The sequence below is a fragment of the Acomys russatus genome, chromosome 19 (genome assembly GCF_903995435.1).
Source record: "Acomys russatus chromosome 19, mAcoRus1.1, whole genome shotgun sequence".
In the NCBI taxonomy this organism is placed as follows: domain Eukaryota; kingdom Metazoa; phylum Chordata; class Mammalia; order Rodentia; family Muridae; genus Acomys; species Acomys russatus.
In genome coordinates this window covers 62,825,893-62,849,980 of record NC_067155.1, presented here as the reverse complement: position 1 = coordinate 62,849,980, position 24,088 = coordinate 62,825,893, and the positions used below count along the sequence as shown (strand labels likewise).

At 53.0% G+C, this 24,088-nt stretch overlaps 1 protein-coding gene across 1 annotated transcript in view; it reads right to left on the bottom strand.

Annotated features, from left to right (window-relative positions):
• The window catches only part of Sgsm1 (small G protein signaling modulator 1), a 47,239-nt gene that overhangs the window by 9,623 nt on the left and 13,528 nt on the right, over positions 1-24,088 (bottom strand). The window contains 9 exon segments of the mRNA XM_051161722.1: positions 323-432; positions 4,534-4,616; positions 6,523-6,647; positions 11,464-12,051; positions 13,785-13,853; positions 14,453-14,635; positions 16,689-16,817; positions 22,056-22,201; positions 22,671-22,735. Coding sequence (XP_051017679.1) covers positions 323-432; positions 4,534-4,616; positions 6,523-6,647; positions 11,464-12,051; positions 13,785-13,853; positions 14,453-14,635; positions 16,689-16,817; positions 22,056-22,201; positions 22,671-22,735 — 1,498 coding nt within the window.

The following is a 24,088-nucleotide window of genomic DNA, read 5'->3' as shown; positions in this document are numbered from 1 at the left end:
GGTGGGGAGGCCAGGGAGAAGTAGAGAGGGGGGTAGTGGGGCACACTGATCTGAGGCGGGATGGGGAAAGCAGAGGCCTCCAACTAGGACGGGGAAGGAGACAAATACAGAAGAAGGAAGGTAAAATAAAAGCAAGCGTGTCTGGAAAAGTCATAAGGGGTCATACTATTAACTAGGTGCCTGTGTGTAAAAGCACCGACACGTGTGCAAGCATCCTATGAGCCAAGCCTCACCCTCAGCTTGAAAACTGCTCAATCTCAAGCCGTTCAGCCTTCCCTCACTGCCTCCCCTAAAGTCAGAGCGAGAGGCCCCCAGATCCTACCTGGATCAGCGACCTCATGTTGGCAAAGTGTGTGTCCATGGCGCCTCCATGGGGGAAGTTGTGGTTCATCCTCTTCATGAGCTCTGTGAAACAGCTGAAGGCCAGGGCCTCTGGGGACGGCACAAGACAGCGGGTTAGCCAGGCCCCTGCCTCAGGCCCCGGGGCTCCTGGAGAGATTGTGTAAGGCCCACAGCAGGGCTCATGGCCCTGTGAGAAGCAGGTGGGTGGGAAGGACCCAGGGAGACCACTGCCTGGGATGCTCACCAAGACTTAGTGGGTCAAAGGTCTCGCCTTAGAGGCACTGGGAGGGATATCAGGAGCCCCTGCTGCTAAGGTTGAAGTCTGCCATTACCGGAAAGCCCTGAGCTCAGAGCAAATTGGAAGATTCCCTTTGTATAAGGTTTCCTGTTCTCTGCCTCGGGGAGCCTGGATCCCAGCCCCCTCCACCTGAAGAATGTCATGTAGACCTTAGGGAAATTACAGGTCCAACTCCCCTTCTCCCAATAAACACCTGTGATTCCTGGATTGCCTCCCCATGCAAATGAGGTATCTCAGTACCTTAGCCCCTCAGCCAATGACGTTTGCCCACCCTGGATAGCCCTACCCCCTCCCCAAGGTTCTATATGGCCCTCATTTGCCCTGAATGAAATTGATCTGCCTCCCTGAAGCAGATCCTGGAAGGCCATCTTCATTTGTGCTCACGGGGCCAATCGTTGCTTCTGCTTCCTTGTTCCTGAGGGACTGGTGGTCAGTGACCCCAGGAAAGAAGGAGAGCTACAGAGGAACAGCCTCCTTCAGACACAGACCCTCCTTTTAAAGGTCCCCACTAGCTATGATGCAAGTGCAAGCGCACTTTGTCCCTCTCTGTCTGTCTGTCTCTCTGTATCTATCTATCTATCTCAGGAATTCTACCCTCTCATAGAATTCTCAACTCTGGGAGTCACTGTGTTCAAAAGCAGTTGTCCACATAGCAAGGGCGTTGGTTGATGGCAAAGAACGGTCAAACCTGCTTGGCAAATGCTGCCTAGGACACCTATTTACATTAGTAAGAAAGTAGGGGAGATGGAGAGGTGGTGCATCAGTTAAAAACACTGGCTGCAACTAGGCACGGTAGTGCACTGCCTGTAATCCCAGCACTCTGGGAGGCTGTGGCAGAGGGAGGTAGACCTCTGTGAGTTCGAGGCCAGCCTGATCTACAAAGTGAGTCCAGGATAGCCAAGGCTACACAGAGAAACGTTGTCTCGAAAAACAAAAACCAAATAAATAAATAAAAAGAAAGAAAGAAAAGAGAACAGTGGCTGCTCTCCCAGAGGACCCAGGAACTCACAAGGTGGCTCACAACCACCCGTAACTCCAGTTCCAAGACATCGGTCACCCTTTTGAAAATGGTAGTTTTTCTTGCTTCTCGTAGTAACCCTGAGGACAATGATGCTCCTGGGAGGCTTACTGGGGATGACGATGACATCAGGTTTTAAAGGTTAGGACAGATTACAGGAACTGTGAGCAGTGGACATCTTCACAGTCTGTCACCCATAGTGCCACCTCACTCAGTCCCCTTGTCACAATTACGAAGTCCCCTTGACGTGTTGCTGATGGCCGTACCCCACGGTGCCAAGCCTATGACCTCTGGGAGACTCTTGTCCATTATCCAGTTGGGCTGCCATCCTGGCGCCACCACGTGGGCCAGGTTTTTGCGTGCTGACCAGGAGGAACAGTTTTCAAAAGGTTTCACATCAATGATGTTGGTCTCACTCTCAGCTGACCGCCAGCCATGACTGCCACAGCAAAGTCACAAGAGGTTACCTGAAAGTTTTCTTCTGAGAGTTTTATTGTTTGGGTTCTGTCTGGGATCGAGTTCATGTGCGTTTCTTCTGTGTGGCACGAGGCAGGGGTCTTTCGTCTTTTGCACCTGGGTTTCTAGCCACTGCGCCAGCAGAAAGCTGAAATTTCTGAGCTTGTGGAGGTGGATTGACACTGACCTCTGGTCAGTCAGCAGAGTGTTAGCTGCAAACGTTTCTTCCTGGACTCTTATTTGCAGCCCAGCCTTGGTGGAGGCACCAAAACTGGCTGTTTTTGCCTTCTCTTCTCTTTGAATCCCTGTCTCTCTCTCTCTCTCTCTCTCTCTCTCTCTCTCTCTCTCTCTCTGTGTGTGTGTCTGTATGTCTGTCTGTGTCTCTGTGTGTGTGTTTCTGTCTCTGTGTGTGTGTCTGTGTCTCTCTCTCTCTGTGTGTGTGTGTGTGTGTGTGTGTGTGTGTGTGTGTAGGTCAGAGGAAAACCTATCATTCTCTCCTTGTTCCTTGTGGGCTCAAGAAGTCAAACTTAGGTCACTGGACTTGGTAGCAGTCACTTTTACCCCTAAGCTGTCTTATAAGCCTGTCTCAAAAAACCAAAAAATAAATCTATCTGCAGCCATAGATAATTTCCACCTCACTCCAGGTCCTCTTCCTCTTCTTTCAGCATTTTGAGACAGGGTTTCATGTGGCCTGTACTTGCCTCAAGTTCACTTTGGTCAAGGGTGGCTTTGAAAGCCTCCCCCTCCTGGATGCTGGGACCACAGGCCTAGGTACCACGCCTGCCTGTCTTCTATACTCAACTGCTGGCTTATCCTGATTGGTGCACAGATGTTGAACTGTCCTTGCATTTCCGGGATAAGTTCCACCTAGCTATGATGTGTAATTCTTTTTTTAAAAGATTTATTTATGTATTATTATGCATACAGTGCTCTGCCTGCATGTACACCCACAGGTCAGAAGAGGGCATCAGATCACATTATAGATGGTTGTGAGCCACCATGTGGTTGCTGGGATTGAATTCAGGACCTATGGAAGAGCAGGTGGCACTCTTAACCACCAAGCCATCTCTCCAGCCCGATGTAAAACTCCTCATATCTTTGTTGTTGTTGTTTTGGTTTTTCAAGTCAGGGATTCTCTGTGTAGCCTTGGCTGTCCTGGACTCGCCTTGTAGACCAGGCTGATCTCGAACTCACAGCGACCCACCTGCCTCTGCCTCCCGAGTGCTGGGATTAAAGGCGTGCGCCACCACGCCCGGCCCAGTTCTTTATATCTTGTTGGATTGAGTTTGTTCACTTTTTTTTTTTTTTTGAGAATTTTTTCCTTCATATTCAGGAAAGGTCTGAAGTTTCCCTGTATTTGACTCCGTCTGATGTAGGTATCAGGGTGTTCTTGGACTTCTTGGAGGGCTAGGGTCACCAAGTGAGGCAGTAACATCCCTGATTTACCCATCTCCGTTTTCTTTTTCTTTTTTGGTTTTTTGAGACAGGTTTCTCTGTGTAGCCCTGGCTGTCCTGAACTTGCTTTGTAGACCAGGCTGGCCTCGAACTCACAGCAATCCACCTGCCTCTGCCTCCCCAGTGCTGGGATTACAGGCGTGCACCACTGCACCCGGGTGTCTTATTTCTCTTTTCATCCCTCTTTCCTTCCTTCTTCCTGCTTCTGTCCATCCCTCCTTTCCTTCCATCCTTCCACACTCTCCCCCTTCCCTTCATTTAAGGAACAGTCCCTGAAGGATTATCCTTCAATCCTACACCATCTGGTAGACCTCATCCAGGGACGCCATCTCAGCCAGGTTTAACTTTGTTCTCATTCATGGACAAGCAGTGCCTCACCACAGCCAGGCGGGCGCCAGTGCGACTACCATGGTGTTAGCATTCTGCTCAGTCCACCTACCTGTGATGTCATCGCTTCCCTGCCACGGGGGCGTGACCCTGCCAGGGCCATAGAAAAGGACAGACCCTCCACGTGGCTCTCTCTCCTTCTACTCTCTACCCCTCTCTCTATACCCTCTACCCATCTCTCTACTTCTCTCCCCCCCCCATTGCTCCCCCCTTTCTTATCTCTCTACCCTTCCCCATCCTCTCACTCTCTCCCTCCTCTACCAGCTCTATCCTCTTACTTTCTCTCTCTCTCCCTCTTCTCTCCCCCTCTCCCTCTTCTCTGTCTCTTTCTGGAGTACCCCTTCCCCCTATTCCTTACCCCCCCCATGCTCAATAAACTCCATATAACACAACATCTGCTGCCTGGTACCTTCTATCTATCATTTATCTTAAATTATTAAATATAATACGTGCGACACAGGGATGTTCATGCTACTGAGGGCTCGGATGTGTTCACCAGACAGGCCCGCAGTGCACCTGCCCTGACCCAGTGCCCGGTGATTCTCCTCCTCCCACAGGCCAGGAAGGACACACTCACCATCATCCAAGATGACCAGCAGCGGGGCCAGAAGGTCACACATGCCCTGGACGTAGCCGATCTCAATGTGCTGCCAGATATAGCTGCAGGAGAAACAGGGCACCATGAGGATGCCACACCCTGCATCCCCACACAGCTTGGTCCCCCGCCCCCACCCCCACCCCGGGCTGCTTCTCACCCACTCCTTCCTTCCTTCCTTCTCCCATCTGGTCCTCCATCCCTCAGCCTGAGGCCCAACTCCAGTGCCACCACACTTCCTAGGTGTAGCCATCAGGGTCGCCCTACCCAAGAGGGAACCACAGAGCTCAGGCACGTGCAGGTGCCCCACCACCCCAGGTGTTATCACGGATGTGTGGGGTCAAAGTATCTTCAGCTGCAGACCCCCCCCATCTCTTCCAAATGCTTCTTCTTCGGCTACACAGAGGGGAGGGAGGCATTCACTTTTCACAAATGAGCAACTCAAAATCTCTAGGGATTTTCCGCTATGGATTCCCTCAGTCTGTCTGCCAGGAATTCGGATCAGTTCCTCCGAACGGGAACGGCAGCTTTGGTCCACTGGGCCTGAAGGCCCTGTGAGCACATCCAATCTTTAAATCCTCGAAATGGTCACGTCAGGAAGCCTCGTTAAGATCACACTGCTCAGGTGAGGAGACGGAGGCACTGAGAGGCACACCCACAGTCAGGGGCGGTTAGCTCTGTCATGTCGGAAGGGGGCTCAGTAAAGGGCTGTCTACATCCCTTTCGCCGTGTGGGGGAGGGGAGACGGTCTTGATTAAATACAGGAAGAGCTACCCCACTGTGGGTGGGAAAACTGGGAACTTGGGGAAACAACTCTAGCTTTGCTATATGTCATTCCTGGGGCTGTGAATAAAATAAAGCTCCAGGTCTCTGGTGCCAGCAACAGGAAACGCGGTGAGCTTCAGTCGGACTTCCCTTAGTCCCCACTGTCCCCACACCATCCTGCCCTTATCCCCACCCCTCCCGTCTTCATTCCTCCATCACTGCAATCACCCTATCTCCCCCACCTCTTCATTTTCCCTATATCCTGTCACCTCATCTCCGACCCTCATCTGCTCCTACCCTCCCCCAGCCACTCTCTTCGCCCCATCCCCCTCATCCCCGCCTCCACACTGCCACTCCTCCTTCCTCAGCCACTCTCCTCACCCCTGCCCACACACTGCCCCTTCCCCTCCCCCAGCCACTCTCCTCACCCGATCCCCCCTCCCCCTCCCCCACACTGCCCCTCTCCCCTCCCCCAGCCACTCTCCTCACCCCATCCCCCTCACCCCTCCCCCACACTGCCCCTCTCCCTCCCCCAGCCACTCTCCTCACCCCATCCCCCTCCCCCTTCCTCAGCCACTCTCCTCACCCTTGCCCACACACTGCCCCTCTCCCTCCCCCAGCCACTCTCCTCACCCCTCCCCCACACTGCCCCTCCCCCTTCCTCAGCCACTCTCTCTTCACCCCCTCCCCCTCCCCCTTCCTCAGCCACTCTCCTCACCCTTGCCCCACACTGCCCTCTCCCTCCCCAGCCACTCTCCTCACCCCATCCCCCCTCACCCCTCCCCCACACTGCCCCTCCCCCTCCCCCAGCCACTCTCCTCACCCCCTCCCCCTCCCCCTTCCTCAGCCACTCTCCTCACCCTTGCCCACACACTGCCCCTCTCCCTCCCCCAGCCACTCTCCTCACCCCATCCCCCTCACCCCTCCCCTCACACTGCCCCTCTCCCTCCCCAGCCACTCTCCTCATCTCATCCCCCTTACCCCTCCCCCTACAAAGCCCCTCCCCCTCCCCCAGCCACTCTCCTCACCCCATCCCCCTCACTTCTGCCCCCACAATGCCCCTCCCCCTCCCCCAGCCACTCTCCTCACCCCATCCCCCTCACTTCTGCCCCCACAATGCCCCTCCCCCTCCCCCAGCCACTCTCCTCACTGCATCCCCCTCAGCCCCACCCCCACACTGCTCCACCCCCTCCCCTCCCCAGCCACCTGCACATGATGTTTCTCAGCTTCTCCAGGTTGGCGGCTGTGAAGTACCAGTAGCTGCGGTCACACCTCTGCACATCTTTCTCAATGCGGTGCAGGTTCACTGTGTACAGGTCCAGGAGCTCCGGCTGTGGGCGGGAGGAGGAGGAAGAAGGGGACTCTGACCCCAAGAACTGCTCCTAACCCTCATCTCCCAAGCACTCACTCTGGAGTTCCATTGTTTTGTTTCTTTGTTTCCTGTGAAAGCTATTTTCATTTTGCATGATGAAAAAGTATTCTTTTGAGACTCGGTCTCATAATGTAGCTTAGCTTGAACTCATAATCCTCCTGCCTCAACGCCTAGAGTGTTGGGATTGCAGGCAGACATGTGTGCTCTTTGTGAAAGTACACACAAACACACACACACACACACACACAGAGCTATATCAGAGATAGAATATTAAACATATATTTAATGCGTTTAAAAGTGAGGCAAGAGCCAGGCGTGGTGGTGCACGCCTTTAATCTCAGCACTCGGGAGGCAGAGGCAGGTGGATTCCTGTGAGTTCGAGGCCAGCCTGGTCTACAAAGTGAGTCCAGGACAGCCAAGGCTACACAGAGAAACCCTGTTTCAAAAAAAAAAAAAAAAAAAAAAAGGTAAGGCAAACCTCAGTGCTCAGGAGGCTACGGCAGGAGGATTACTGTGATTTTGAAGCTAGTTGCAGAGTAAACTTCATGCCAGCCTTGGCTGTATAATGAAATCAAACAAGACAAAACCACGGACTAGCAGCAGGAGACACAGTATTCAGAGTCCAGTGGTGACCTCACAGCATATTTAGAAAAAGTAAGTAGTATTAAAAACGCATTCAACTCATATTAAGCACATAGATGAAAATTAGACATTTTTTGTTGCACTGAAGATCAAACTCCAGATCTGACACACACCAGGCGGTTCAGCCACTGAGCTCCACTCGCGGCTCTGAAAGGAGACAGCGTTGAAGACTGAGTGAGCAGAAGAGAAGCAGAGGGTCCACCCGGGACCCAGCAGGAAGTGAACCACAAAGATGAAGGAAGAACATGGGGTGTCCCTGACAAGGGGCCAGGCAGAAGTATGGGAGGAGAGAGGAAATGTCAGAGCAGCAACAGCAGTGTAAGGAGTGTGGAATTTTCCAGAACTGACTGAAGACACAACTTGTAGTGTCACAAGGGCTAACAAACCCTGCCTGGGAAATAAAGAGATACTTGCACCAGACACACAGAGGCTCACAGCAAAAAGAGAACCTTATACACACATGTGTGCGTGTGTCTGTGAGTTCCTGTGTATCTCTGTGTGTCTGTGTGTGGGGGGGTATGTGTGTGTATGTGTTCATGGGTCTGTGTGCATGTGTATGTATGTGCATGTGTCTGAGTGTGTTTGTGTCTCTGTGTGCATGTATATGTGTGTGTGTGTGTGTGTGTACATGTGTATTACCGGGGGTTGAACCCAGAGCCTTGTGCATGGTAGGCAAGTGTCTGCCACTGAACTACATCCTCCATCTTGGTTTTTACAAGTGTTTGTTTTGTTACTGTTTCTTCTAAGGTAGGTTCTATGTAGCTTGGCTGACCTGGGACTTACTAAGTAGAATAGGTGTTAGGACTGCTTCAGTCTGCCTACCTGTGATGTCACTGTCTGCCTGCCACAGGGGCGTGGCCCTGCCTACCTGTGATGTCACTGCCTGCCTGCCACAGGGGCGTGGCCCTGCCTACCTGTGATGTCACTGTCTGCCTGCCACAGGGGCGTGGCCCTGCCTACCTGTGATGTCACTGCCTGCCTGCCACAGGGGCGTGGCCCTGCCTACCTGTGATGTCACTGTCTGCCTGCCACAGGGGCGTGGCCCTGCCTACCTGTGATGTCACTGTCTGCCTGCCACAGGGGCGTGGCCCTGCCTACCTGTGATGTCACTGCCTGCCTGCCACAGGGGCGTGGCCCTGCCTACCTGTGATGTCACTGTCTGCCTGCTACATGGGTGTGGCCCTGCCCAGTCTGCCTACCTGTGATGTCACTGCCTGCCTGCCACAGGGGCGTGGCCCTGCCCAGTCTGCCTACCTGTGATATCACTGCCTGCCTGCCACAGGGGCGTGGCCCTGCCTACCTGTGATGTCACTGTCTGCCTGCCACAGGGGCGTGGCCCTGCCTACCTGTGATGTCACTGTCTGCCTGCCACAGGGGCGTGGCCCTGCCTACCTGTGGTGTCACTGTCTGCCTGCTACATGGGTGTGGCCCTGCCCAGTCTGCCTACCTGTGATGTCACTGCCTGCCTGCCATGGGGGTGTGGCCCTGCCTACCTGTGATGTCACTGTCTGCCTGCCACGGGGGCGTGGCCCTGCCCAGTCTGCCTACCTGTGATGTCACTGTCTGCCTGCCACGGGGGCGTGGCCCTGCCCAGGGCTACATAAAAGGACAGAGCTACCTCACCCCTCCCTCTTCCTCTTCCTCTCTTCTTACCCCCTTCACCCCTTTCTCTCTGTCTCTGTCTCTCTGTCTCTGTGGTACCCCTCCCCGCTTTGGTTCTCCCCTCACATTCATTTAGTAAACCTCATATAATATAGTATCTGCTGCCTGGTATCTTATCACCTTATTTTCTTTTTATTTATTTATTTATTTTTGGTTTTTCGAGACAGGGTTTCTCTGTGTAACCTTGGCTGTCCTGGACTCACTTTGTAGACCAGGCTGGCCTCGAACTCACAGTGATCCTCCAGCCTCTGCCTCCTGTGTGCTGGGATTAAAGGCATGCACCACCACGCCTGGCCATCTTATTTTCTTTTAAACATAAAACCAGGCTGGCCTCAAACTCACAGAAGAGTCCAGCCTCTTTCTCTCAAGTGCTGGGATTAAAGTTGTATGCCACTATACCTGGTCCACTTGACTTTTATAATAACAACAACAACAATAATAACAATAACAATAAATCATTAATAATATATAAGAATTATTATTAATTATTTGAGCCCTTGGTATGGAATATGGGTCCCTTTGCCTACAAGACTTTAATGACTGAGCCATGTCCCCAGCCCCTAAAATAGAATCTTAAAAATTGCTGAAAGAGGGCTGAAGAGATGGCTCAGAGGTTAAGAGCACAGTCTGCTCTTCCAAAGGTTCAATTCCCAGCAACCACATGATGGCTCATGACCCTCTGTAATGAGATCTGGTGCCCTCTTGTGGTGGGCAGGTGCACATATGCGCAGAATACTGTATAAATAATAAATAAATCTTAAAAATAAAAATTTGCTGAAAGAGAGAAAAATCATCTTTACGTAAGCGACTGCTTAACTGGCTTCCAACGCCGAGGACAGATGTGGAGGAGGCAGAGCAGAGATGGGGTTACTGTGAATAAACTCAGCCAAAGTTGAAATAAAGTAAGTATAAAAAATGCGAGGACCGCACCTACCCTGTGAGCCTCCCAGCAGAGGGCAGAGTCACCACAGAGAGCCTGAAACCCCTAGAGGATTGCATGGCCCAGGGGGGGCTGCAGCCACTGCCCCACCCTGTGCATGGGGAGATCACACCGCATACGCTTGTGCAGAAGAGCCGGATGCCAAGCCTAAAGTCGGCTCCCTACAGAACAGCCTTCCCCACTGTGAAGTTGAGAGCCATGAATTGAGCCATTACACACATCTGTTCTGAGCAAACATGGCAGCCATGGTGTGTCAGGAAATGAGGGAAGTGGGGTGTCACCCGGGGTGAGCATGCACGGGGATCTTCCTAAGGGGTTCTTCGGCAGCTGGGAGATGCCTGGCAACCCTGAGACCCCAACTTCAGACTCCCAGCGCCCATGTAGAGCCCCAGGGCTCCGGGGCACATGCTTGTCGTCCCAGAGCTGAGAAGGAGGGAGGGGGCAGGGGGATCACTGATGCTTGCTGGAGAACTGCAGGCCAGTGAAAGAAGGATAGCTTCTGAGGAACTGCACCCAAGGGTGCCCTCTGGTGTTCACACCCAAACACATGCAAACATACACACACACACACACATGCCCTCATACACGTGCTAAGGCCCCCACACCGGATACCAAAACCACAAAGAAAGAAAAACCACAGATTAAGCACGTCCCAGCCTTGCAGGCCGTGATGCCAGATGTGCTGAAAATCACACCAGCATGTACTCCAACAAAACAAGGCCGCAAAGAACTAAGGAAGACGGGAAGACACATAGGTATTGGTGCCCTCTGGGCCCCACCCAGCTCCCAGCCTCCACACCAGAGATTTGCATCCACGTAGAACAACAAGAGGGACCCGTGTGTCAGCATTTCACCTTCTGCCCCCACCCGTTCTGCCCTGCAACTTCCTGCCATTGCCCACTCTGCCCATTCTGATGCTGGGCTCTGCCACACAGTTGGCTTCGGAGACCTTAGTGAGCCGGTCAGAGCAGAGGCTTAAAATACACATGGGTATATCGTCCCTCTCGGTAGAGCATCCACCTTTGCCACAAGCACATGCCCAGGTGAGCCTGCCACAAGATGAAACACAGACCCTGATAGCTGGCATCAGACTAAGCCACACCCTGCCCAGCCTGGGGCACAACTGCCCATCTGACCCACAGACTCAGAGGCTAATGCAGGGCCCAGTGCTGGTTGGTAAGAGTCGTTGACTTTGGGTAAATGCTTGTTACACAGCATGGATGTGGAAGCCGATGACCGATACAACATGGTGAAAGTGGGGCTATGTCTGAGCTCTGCTTTAGGTTGTTCGGCTAAAGTCTCTGAAGGAAAGAGGTCGGCCTTAGCACGAGAGACCAAGGCCATCTCTGAGGAGGCTCCAGGGTACATCTAGGAAGCTGAGGCTCTGGGAGGGGACTTGTCCCAGCCAGGAGAAAGAATGGAACCAGACGTCCCAGCTCTTACCCAGCGGCCTTCCTGTCAGTGACGGGGAGATTGAAACTCTTTGCCCAGCCTCACCCTCCTCAGATAATGACGACTCTTGGTGACTTACAGAGTAGGTGACGCCACTGGAGGACACAGGTGACGCCTCGTTGTTCGCAGAGGAGGTCACAGCCAGGGAGGCCAGGGCAGGGAACAGGCTCTCCATCTCAGGCTCCTCAGACAGGTTGTCCTCACTGTCGGCTCGACTGTGCTTGTCTGCCTCGCTGGGCCAGCCCTCCATCACGGCGCCATCCTTCTCAGGCAGAGCCACGTCCAGGCTGCCAGGGATGGACATGAACTCCTCCATGCTCTCGTTGGCCAGGAGGTCACTCTCAAGGCTGTCTTGCACTGCCAGCGCCTCCCGAGGGGCCTCATCGCGGGAAGTGGTGGCTTCGCTGGTCTGCCCGTCTTCCGCACTGCTGTCTCCGGGTCGGAACACGGCGGGGAGGCTGCGCTGGGCGTCCAAGACACTGTCCTCCGTGCTGAGACTGGGTTCCGAGTGCTCGGAAAGGCCGGAGGAGAAGTTGTGCGAGGAGGGGTGTCCGGAGTCTGGGGAGCAAGTGCCATTTGCCGGGTTCCCGTTGGGGACCTTGGGCTGTTTCTCCTCCGACCTGCCTTCTACCTCTGCCTGTTCTGCTTCATCCACCGACTCAAATACCTGAGGAAAGAGGCATGCAGCCATGCAGGTCAGGATGAGCACAGCTACACAGTTCACAGCAGCAACTTAATAGCCAACAGCAGGGGATATTTCAGTGTGGAGCCTGCGCGCAGTGGAGTAGCGAGCAGTCAGTACAAAGCCCGTATGACCTTCTTGTGCCAAGCTGCCACCCTAGTGCTGAGATTACATCAGCAATTCAGCTGGCCGCAGCCGGCCCTAAGGAGGACAACTAGGGAAATGATGTTGGGGGGGGGTGTTCCGCCATACAGACTTCTAACACTTAGAAGATGTATTGTCCTTTAGCTATAGCCCTCAAGGTCACAGAAAAGATGAGGTGTGGTCACCATCAGTTTCAGTTCACTGGGTTCACTATTTCTGTTTTTGTGTGTGCAGTGCTGGGACTTCTCATAGACTAGGTACACACACACACACACACACACACACACACACACACACACTTTTTCTACCCAGAAGGTAACTTTTGTGCACGTTTTTACTTTTCACTTAAAAATATATTCTTTTTTTTTTTAATGTGTCTGTGTGTATATGCCCACATGAGTGCAGGTACCCTTGGAGTCCAGAAGAGGGCACCAGGTCTCCTGGGGTTACACGTGGTTGTGAGGTGCTTCATGTGGGTGCTGGGAACTGAACCTGGGTCCTCTGCAAGAGCAGTTTGTGCTCTTAACCCGTGGGCCGTCACTCCAGCTTGCTCTGTGCTTTCTTTTTTATTTAATGGGGCTCCAGATGGAGTCACCTTTACGAGCAATGACAAAAGCTGTTGAACAATATATCTGCTGGCATTTGTGTGGGATCTTAAGAACCATCGAGTCTTGCTATATACACATGATGTATAAACGTATTTCTGTGTATGTAAAGGCACCCAGAAGGTTCTAGAAGGCCACACAGCAGGGTGATGATTGTAGTACTGTCTCAAGGGAGGACAGAGATGAAAGAGACAGAAACAAGGCCCAGGCTGTTTCACAGGACAGCGGGCTCCTGGTCAGCCTCTGCCTTCACACAGGTTGGGGGTCAAGATTCAAGCAACACTGGGTGAAGATACACCACCCCGCAAACCCTGCACCTGCATAGACCAGGCCCAGGCCCTTGGCTGCATTCCTAACGACGGACACAGCCTGATAGCTATTTCATGTCATTTGCATTGCATTGATGCCGTGTCCTGTGCACACACTTGTCATTTTACACAGGGACTTGTTACCTGGGACGCTGATGTCCTCAGGGGCTGTATCCCATCACTGTGGGTTTTAAGGAGGCTGCACTGCTCATGCTGTTAACATAGCCCACGTCCAGTACTAGCCATGAAGTCCAGCACATCAAGCAAAGTGGCTGGTAAATGATGGACATACAATCCCTTCAACCCCAGGTGGGAGGGCGGGGCCTGTGTGGGTGGGACCTGTGTGAGAGGGCGGGGCCTTGTGGATGAGGCGGGGCCGTGTGGATGGGCAGGGCCTTGTGGGTGGGGTGGGACATGATGGGGGACGTGTATGGATGGGGCGGGGCCTGTGTGGGTGGGCGGGGCCTGTGTAGATGGGGCATGACATGATGGGGGCTGGTGTGGGTGGGGTGGGGCCTTGTGGGTGGGCGGGGCTGGTATAGATGGGGGTGGGACATGATGGGGGACTAGTGTGAATGGGGCGGGGCTTGTGTGAGTGGTCGGGGCTTGTGTGGACGTACAGGGCGTGATGGGGGTACTGGGTAGAGCCTCTGAAGGTCACCTGTGTGCTGCTGCTGGAGTCGCTCTGCAGTCGGAGGTTCTGGCGGCCTGAGCTGCAGCTCTGGGAAGACTGAGACAGACAGAAACCAGGGGATAAAGGCAGAAGGTCACTTAAGGAACTCCTGGGTTGGGAGCCAGTCCCCTCCCAGAGACCACCTTAGCCTCTGGGTCCCACCTTCCAAGCTCCACATCAGAGCGCCTCTCCATTAGCTGCCTGGCTGAGCTTGGGAGCCCTGGCTAGGATTTATGATGTCCTTCCAGAGTACCAGTGTTTCTGTCCTGTAGCACCCCTGCCCCTCCCCACCCTGATGCTAGCCTCGGCCCACGCCTCAGCCAGTCTACCTTAGGCTGTTCTGCCTTAGCTACTAAACGTTCAGAACATTCTTGGCTGTACTTTGCATACTGTAGGTACTGGAAGGCAGACACTGCACTGGGACCTGGCACACACTCTCTTCTCAGAGCTGTAGCCACGTCTCCTCCACTCCCACTGTGCAGCTGCAGGAACTGAGTCCAGGGGAAAGGTGCTGCCAGGAGACTCTGGGTGGAATTTGAACCGAGATCTGATTCTGAAGTTTCCCGCTTCCCCGCAAAGCTACAGGTGAGGCTGTCCCAAGGCTCTGCCCTACCCCCTACCCCCACCCCCAGTCTCCCAGGCCAGCTGTCCGGTACCTCATTGCTGATGGTCGAGTCCCGGTGCAGCATCCGGTGAAGGTGGCTGTCCAGGCTAGCCCCTGAGGAGCACTTGGCCAGGGCAGCCGCGTGGGACTCCCGCTCCCTCTGTCTCACAATAGCCTCGCAGCCCAGCCACTCCGACATGGTTTGTGCATAGCAGGCATGAATCTGGTCATCCACCTGCCAGCAAACGTGCAAGGTCAAAGGAGGCGCAGGATACCCTGGGCTCCGACCGGTCCACGGCCACGTAGTCAGCACCCAGCAGATACGAGCCGGGCAATGTCCCGTGCCCAGAAACACCACAGAGCAAGGCTACTTCACCCCCACTCCCCCACCCCCCAGCAACACCGCAGAGCAAGGCTACTTCACCCCCACTCTCCCCCCCACAGCAATACCACAGAGCAAGGCTACTTCACCCCCACTTCCCCCTCCCAGGAACACCACAGAGCAAGGCTACTTCACCCACACTCCCTCACCCCCCAGCAACACCGCAGAGCAAGGCTACTTCACCCCCACTCTCCCCCCCACAGCAACACCGCAGAGCAAGGCTACTTCACCCCCACTCTCCCCCCCAGCAACACCACAGAGCAAGGCTACTTCACCCCCACTCCCCCCTCCCAGGAACACCACAGAGCAAGGCTACTTCACCCCCACTCCCTCCCCCCCCCCATTTTACTAATTCGGTCACTCACAGTCGTTCGGCTGTTTGTTTGCATGATTTCTCAATTTACTAGTTCATTTATTAATTGTTTAACTCCTTTGCTCATTGGATTCTTTTGACAAGAGCCCATATTGCGCCAGGCACCAAGTTAGGGACGTGAGGTACGATCAGCAAACTACTCACTCACTCATCTCCCAGGTCACCCACCCACCCATCCATCAGGTGAGGGCCGCTCAGACAGCTGGTGGCAGTGCCAGGTGGGACAGCCACTGCCGGAGCTTCTCACTTCCTTCAGGACTGAACACGCTTCCCTCACATGACCCAGGCGTCTCCCAAACACAAAGCACCTGCACTGGATGTCACTTGAAGTAAACTACTCTTAGGGGGAAGAAAAGTAAATAAATGGAGATTCATGGCGTTGCCCAGCTATCTCAGCCAATTCAGAGTGACAATGCGGCATATGCACACAGGGCATTATTCCACCGCTAAAAGGAAACATTAAGCTGGGTAGTGGTGGCGCACGTCTTTAATCCCAGCACTCAGGAGGCATAGGCAGGTGGATCGCTCTGAGTTCGAGGCCAGCCTGGACTACAAAGTGAGTCCAGGACAGTCAAGGCTACACAGAGAGACCCTGTCTCAAAAAGAAAAAAGAAAAAAGAAATAAATAAATACATAAAATAAAATAAAAGGGGGGGAACATTAATAGAACAGTTTGGATGGATCTATGAATGGAAAAGTCAGTTCCCAAAGTTTCCACACTACACGCCTCTGTTTACACAGCGTCCTAGATATGGGAAAACCCTGGCAATGGAAGACAGGTGATTAGGATGCAGGGGTTAGGGACCAAGGCGGGATGGAGGTGGGTGTGGCTCTCAAAGGACTAGGTGACAATTCTTAAGGCACCAGAAAAGCACATCTCCACACGTGGGGAAATAAGTACAGGCACAACAGTGTGCGCGCACACACACACATACACCAGAGTGTATACATGGATACACACACACACACACCAGTGTACACACGTGGACACACACATCAGTGTGTACACGTCTACACAAACACCACCATGCATACATGGACACAGACACATACACACATGCACTATTACAGGAGGATGGAGACGCCTGAGTGAGGTGGGGTGCTGTACCGGCATCTGTGTGGTGACATCACAGTTCTGCTGGAGGTCACCATGGGGGAAACTGATAAAGGTTACACAGGTCTCTGCAGAGCTTCCTACAATGCACAAGAATCTCTATGACCTCAAAACACAAGGTTGGCTTATTTGAAAATTCCCTTGTGTTGTATTTCTGCCACACAGCTCTTTCCTGTGTCTCTCGCCAACAGCACTGTAATGGAAACCAGGCGCACAGTACCCAGGTGCACAGTACCCGGGCGCACAGTACCCAGGCGCAGCGTACCCAGGCGCACAGTACCCAGGTGCACAGTACCCGGGCGCACCGTACCCGGGCGCACTGTACCCGGGCGCACAGTACCCAGGTGCACAGCACCCAGATGCACAGTACCCAGACTCGCCACACCTTGATCCTGTCACTGCCCTCACAAGTGACCAACCTCCTTCCTCTCCATCTCTGTCATCCCGAACTGGTAGTGGCCCAGGAGGAAGGGCCACACTGCCCTGCGGATCTCGGGCTGGACACCCCCATAGTAGATGAGGCGTAGCAGTTCCTGCTCCGGGTAAGTCTATTTGGGAGGGGTCAGAAGGCAAAAGGTCAGGTCAACACAGAAGTCAGGGTGGCCTGTGTTCCTTCAGTCTTGTTTCTGTGGTGAGACCCTGGTACAAATGAGCAAAGCCACATCTCTTGTGTCTGGAACATTCCCCAAAATGCCTGTCAGTGACCTGGCCCCTCGCTGGGCACTACCTGAGGTGGTGAGGTCTAGCATGGAGGAGGCCTGTGGCGATCTAAGGTCACAGTGGAGGATGGTGGCTCAGCAGCATGATCAGTCTTTTTCTTTGGCTCCTTTGGCATGTTTCCTGCCAAGCTGTCCCGTGCTGCCACAGGCCCTCAGCAACATGCCCCATCAGACTTAACTCTGCGAGCCAAGATAATCCTTTTTTTCCCTACAAGCTTCCTAGTCTGGGAACTTGTTCCAATGACAGAGAGAGAGAGAGAGAGAGAGAGAGAGAGAGAGAGAGAGAGAGAGAGAGAAATATTCCACAGGAGTCCTGATATCACAGAATGAGCTAAACCCAACCCAAAGTACCCACCAACGGGAGATAATGCTGTGTGGGGACCCACGTGGGGAGTTGTTGTCTTGATTAGGGCGGGGCAAAGTGTGCAGTGAACTGCAGAAAAATAATTAAATGAAGATGGGATGGTGCCTAGGGTGAGCCTGTTTTCACAGGGTGGCGGGGGTAGGTGCGTGCTGCGACCCAAGCGCTCAGAGGCCATCCTTAGCTACGCAGAGTCTGAGGCCAGCCTGGGCTACATGAGAAGTCATCTAAAAAATGGTTAAAAATGAACCCCAAAACAAAAAACAAAAAACAAAAAACAAAAAAAAAAAAACAAAAAAAAAAAAAAAGAGGAGAGGCAAGATGGAGAAGACGAAGATAAGAAGGGAGAGGCAAATAAATTAATAAATTAATAAATTAATTAATTAAATTTAAAAAAGGGAGAGGCAGAAGAGAGAGAAGGGGTGGGGAGGAGGGGGGGGGGAGAGGAGGCAGGTGCCCAAGGCAGCACCTAACGAACTAGCATTCCCTTCTAATTATCAAATGCAATCTTATCTTCAGTCAGCTTGAAGAAAATTACTCTACAGCAAAATAACCCAAAGTGAACATTTCCGGCTGCCTCTTCTCACACTTAACAGCTTTCTTCACAGGAGGGTGGCCTGGGGCTTCCTGAAGTGCTGGCTTGGCTCTGCTACCTCAAGAAAAAGCATGGCTGCAAGCTCTGCAGCTACAGTGTAGCCCAGGGCTGGGGGGAGGAGGGCTTGAGGGGGGGGTTGACGGGGGGGGGGGGGGGTGCATGGCTGCAAGCTCTACAGCTACAGTGTAGCCCAGGGCTGGGTGGGGGTTGATGGGGGGGGGTTTGACGAGGGGGGGCATGGCTGCAAGCTCTACAGCTACAGTATAGCCACGGGCTGGGGGGGGGGGGGGGGGGGCGGGCAAGGGGCAGAACTCTGACCACCCAGGTAGATAATGTCAGCATGTTCTTTTCCTTTGTTTTTATTTTATATGCACAGCTGTTCTCCTTGAATGTATGTAAGCGCACCACGTTCATGCAGTGACTGAAGAGGCCAGAGAGGGAGTTAGACCCCCCTGGAGTTGGAGTTACAGACCATTGTGAGCTGTCATAAGGGTGCTGGGAACTGAACCCAGGTCCTCTGAAAGAGCAGCTGGTGCTTTTAACCTCTGAGCCATCTCTGCATCCCTGTTAGTTGTTCTTTATGGCTTTTTAAATGACTCATCTCAGGCTTCTCACTTTCGTTGTTGTTAGTTTGCTGGTACACACATTTTCATAGTGTTTACATACTCGCTACTCTCTTCCTTTCCTTTTGCCTGTGGCGTCTGGAGTGCTGTCTCTCTGACTTCTGACTGCTCACCTGCTTGCCCTCCACACACACTGTAGTTCTAATTAAGAAGGCGTCCCCAGCTGCTCCGGTCTTTCTTGTCTGCCGGCTTTATTTGCATTTCTTATCTCTGTTCTTCTCCGTGTGTTTTAACTTTGCTCTGATCACTGTCCTCCCTCCAGGCTGGCTGCTTCAGGTTCAACTTGCTGTTCCCCTCCCCATGCCAGGACCCTGAGACAGAAGGTTAAACTACTGATTTGACACCTTTCTGCTTTACTTTATAGGTACAAAACCTGGCCGTGTGTGTGTGTGTGTGTGTGTGTGTGTGTGTGTGTGTGTGTGTGTGTGTGTTTGTGCGTGTATGTGTGTGTGTGTTTGTGTGTGTGTGTATGTGTGTTTGTGCGTGTATGTGTGTGTGTGTATGTATATGTGTGTTTGTGCGTGTATGTGTGTATGTGTGTGTGTGTTTGTGTGTGTTCATGTGTGTGTGTTTATTTTATGTGCATGAGTGAGTGCCTGCATGAACTGATGTGCAGCATTTGCATGCCTGAAACCCTCAGAGGTCAAACGAGGGCAGAAAATCTCCTGGCACTGGAGTCACAGGCCACTGAGAGCTGCCTGATGTGCACACATGCTGGGAGCTGAACTCAGTTCCTCTACAACAGCAAGTGCCTTCCACCACTGGGCCATCTCTCCAGCCCTGGAACCTCTGTGATACCTTTATTTACGGTCTTGGCTCCTGTTGCTTGTGAAGGACATAGCTGCAATTACTTGCTAGACTGAAAAGAGATGGGATGATAGTAAAAATAAAAAAATCCACTTCTGGATCCACTAGACTCCATTTCCCAGCCTCCTTTGCAGCGAGGTATGCTCATATGACAGTTTCTGGTCAAAAGGAGTGTGAGAAGAAGTAATGGAAGCTATCTGCAGGCCAGGGAGAGGGAGGAAGTTGGTGGGTTCCCTCTGGCTTCTCAGGAGACCATGAGCGGCAGGGGATGGCAAGTTTACAAGCGCACCCACTGGCCGGGCTTACAGGGCTCTTCAGTGAGAAACAAACCCAGTGTTTCCAGGCAACAAGATAGCGGGACTGTTTGTTCCTGGGATTCAGTGTGCTCAGCACAAGGGGGCGGCTAAGCCTTGAGAAATGGCGAGGCTCCGTGTGTGTGCGTGTGTGTGCGTGTGTGTGTGTGTGTGTGTGTGTGTTGGCAGGGGGTTGGGGGCTGGCATGCACTTAAGTCATTGTGGCTCATCTTTTGTTTTACCCAATTTGACTTTAAACTGATGTCTCCAGAACTGGATCACAGAAACACTGTGGGGGCTTTAGAAACACAGACGTGGGTTCCTCTCCCAGAGATGCAAGCCCTGCAGAGCTGGAGCTAAGCCAGCCAGCTCTCACTGTGGCCATGTTGCAGGTCTTAATACACAGCAACCAACTTCTAGGAACATGTTCTCAGACTCAAAATTGCAGCGGTACAGAAGGGCGTGCCCTGGTGCGCTGCCGCCTGTGCCACCGCCGCCACCGCCGCGGCTGCTGCCGCTTCAGTTCTGGGTACAAGTCCGTAAAAGGAACTAAAAGGAAGCCAGGCCTGGCGAGGGTTGGCAATCCCAACCCCGACACTAGGGAGGCTGATATAGGAAGGTTGTGAGTTCAAGGCCAGCCTGCGCTATCCAGTGAGACCCCCCTCCCCAACTCAAGCAAGGATAAATTGGAAGGAAAAAACAAAAAACAAGAGAGGGCTATGGAAGGAAGATGCTCACTGACAACACAAACAGAGTGTTAAAAGGATAGGTCTAGAGGCTAAGAGATGGTGGCCCGGCAGGTAAAGGCGCTTGCTGCGAGGCCTGGTGACTTGGTTCCCACATGGTGGGAGAACAAAGCTGACGTGTGAAAGTTGCTGTCTTCTGAGCTCCATGTGCACACTGTAGCATTTGCACACCCCCAAACACACGTACAAAGTAATTAAATATAAAAGATTTAAAAGAAATATAGATAAGGTGTGTGCGATGATATATTGCAATCACTCTATAGCTATAGACAAGATCAAAGATATGACGGTGCATAGCTTTAGAAAGTCTGTGTACGTACAATAAACACAGAAACATATAAGATTATACAATACACAGTTAGGCCTAAATGTACCTTTATGTATCTGCATATGTGCAGATTAAAAAATCCTCATGACCTATAAGATACATGGCTTGTAAGTCTTTTGTTTGTTTGTTTTGAGACAGGGTTTCACTGTGGAGCCCTGGCTGTCCTCTGGACTCGAACTCACAGAGATGCACCTGCCTCTGGGTGCTGGGATCAAAGGTGTCCATCACCACCACCCAATTCCCCTCTCCATTTGGCTGTAGATGAGATGGGACAGCTGCCTCCTGCTCCTGCAGCCTTGACTTCCCCACTGTGTGTGGCGAGCAGGCGTGGAACTGTGAGATAAGCGAAATCCTCACGCCTTGAAGTTGCTTGTGTCAGGTTATTTTACAACAGCAATGGGAGAGAGACAAATCCACACGGCTTTGTAGCTACAGGTACAGAAACAAAGATAAGGGTGCAGGGAGATGACCGAGTGCTGGAGCAGGTGCCCAGGCTGCAGCAGAGGCAGATGGACACTGTTACTGCAGGTGCCCAGGCTGCAGCCCAAGGCCCACATGCACCCCAAAGCAGCCATGGATTTGGCCTAATATGTAGCCACTAACTTATTCAGAATATTATACTATGTAGCTCAGGCTATCCTGGAACTCACAAAGTGGCTAAGGCTGGCCTCGAACTCACAATCCCTCTGCCTCAGCTTTGTGAGTGCTGAAGTGACAGGTGTACACCCCCATGTCCAGCCTAACTGTTGCTTCTCTTTTCTTCAAGCTTGGATGGCCCTGTTGCTAATGCTTGGGCCCTGAGGGGTTTCAGATTTCAGGTTTTCTTGGAAGTTTGAATATCTGCATACATACACACACACACACACACACACACACACACACACACACACACACAGAGAGAGAGAGAGAGAGAGAGAGAGAGAGAGAAAGACAGAGAGGGGGCATTGACTTACAGGGATGGGCCACATCTGAATACTAAATCCATGTATTTAACGCAGACCCACGCACATGCCCACAGGTCACTTTATACGGTACTTTTAGTGTGTTGCCTGTTTGTGACCTGTCATGTGAGGTCAGGTGTGGGATTTCCCATTACAGTCTCATGTCAGTACTCAGTGTGTCGATTTCAGAACATTTGGGTTTGGGGTTGGGATCGGGATACTATTCCTTGCTCGTTTTCTGACCCCCTCACTCGGGGCTCAAGTCAGCTGTGGGGCTTGGGACCCGATGGTTCATGGTCTGGTAGGCATGCCTGCCTGGGTCCCCATGAGTCTAGCCTGGCAAGACGGCCTCCCTCCACTCCACCCAGCTCACCGTGCTATCCTGGATATACTGCTCCCAGATGCTGGCCGTGAGCCCTTGCCCAGCATCACAGGGCAGGTCTGGAGACACGATCATGTGATTGACCAGGGCTGACAGGTGGGTCCTCACGGTGGACAGGTGTCTGCAGTAGGCGAGCCCTGGCCAGGGAGGGAAGCAAGCATCGTCTTCTTCCCAGCACAGCTCACTTAGTCGCTCCTGGAGCCCTCGTGGTGCTATCCCGTTACCCACACCCAAGCTCAGGAACCCTCCACCCCAAACACTCTCATTGTCCCCTTTCTAGACAAGGAGAGCAAGCTGAGGATGCTGTCAGTGGGCGTCTTGACTACTAAGCTGATGGGACGTCTGTCCTTAAGCAATAGCACTCTCCTCTGCTGGAGGCCCTGCTGTGGGAAGGGAAGGGACAGGGAGGCGGGGGAACCAAGGACTTCTAGGCTCACTCTGGGCCTCCTCCCACTTGCTTTCCACGATAGCCCTGTCCCCTCAAAGGAGTGCCTGCCACAAGCACCTTCATCCACCTTGCCCTGAGTTCTGGGAACATGCCAGGCACACAAAGCACATGATAAGCGCCTCTTGGAGGCCACAGCAGTAACGGAGACCTGTACTCACATCCATAGAAGGCTCTGGAAAGGATCTGGTACTTCATGTTGTCACAGAGCAGTTTGAGCGGAGCCCTGCGGGAGGAGTGGAGAGGGGGCGCAGAGGGTCACATACAGTTTAGGGGCTCTGCGGAGGAGCCATCCTGATCCACACGGCTGTCGCGGTGGAGGGAGGCTGCTGGAGCTCCCACCCGCGCCCACCCCAGGTTTCCCTTGGGGAATAGCCACTTCATAAAGTTGTGTCGCCATAGCTTGGGCGCAGGTGGCTGATCACCTAGTACAAGCACCAGGCTGACATGACTGGCTGAGAGGTGGTCATGTGACCCAGCCTGGGCCAATGAGAATCAGCCCTGGGAGTTTTTGAAACATTCTTTTTCCGGTTTGTCAGTGGGATACATAGTAGCAGCCGCTGCCCATCTTGGCCATAGGCAGGGAGGCCAGGCCTGAAACAAAGCACGGTGAAGGCACTGGCCTGACCGCACCTGACGACCCAGAGGGCTGTTCCTATTCTGAGCACCCGGATCCAGCCAGGCTCCGAGCCACTGTGCCTTCAAACTTCTTAAGCATGCCAGCTCATTTCCCTTTTTTTTTTTTTGTTATTTTGCGGTAGGGCACAACTACACAACCCAGGTTAACCTGGGTCCCACAGTCCTCTGCCTCAGTGTCCTGGGTGCTGAGATCACAGGCCTTCTCCAACACAGCCACCTATTCTTCCACACACCCCCCCATTAAACCAGTTTGAGGGACCTACTGTAAAGTGCCCTGCAGATTTGGCTCTGTGGGGTGCACAGTAGGCAGGGCTCAGGGTTGATGCTCCCCACACAGTGCTTGTCCGGAGTGAAGAGCTAAGAGGAATGCCCACCACGGCCAGAGAGACGGGCTGTGAGCTTTGTTTGTTTGTTTGTTTGTTTGAGGCAGGGTCTCTCTGTGTTAGCCTTGGCTGTCCTGGACTCACTGTGTAGACCAGGCTGGCCTCGAGCTCAGTGATCCGCCTGCCTCTGCCTCCCAAGTGCTGGGATTAAAGATGTGCGCCACCACGCCCCAGCAGGGCTGTGAACTCTTACAGAACTCAGAAGGGAAGAATCTTTGTGCCTCTATCTTCACAGTATCCCAGGGACACCAGACAAACCCAGGAAGGGAGCCACGGCTGAGGTCCTGGGTATGGACACAGAGGAAGTGATTGTCTGTCTTCCTGCCCTTAGGATATGAGGCTCAGACTTGCTCAAGGTGCATTCAGGAAGCTGTTCCTCGGGGCGGGGGGGGGGGGGGGGAGGCTTGGCACTCTGCAGGGAGGTGAGCTCCTCACTGATACAGACATGAAAGTAGATGCCCTGAGAGGAGACACTGGTCCACCACGACCACTTACTAGCTCCTCCTAATAGCCCTAACTAACGTGCAGGAGCACACAGAACACATGGTTGTCATTAA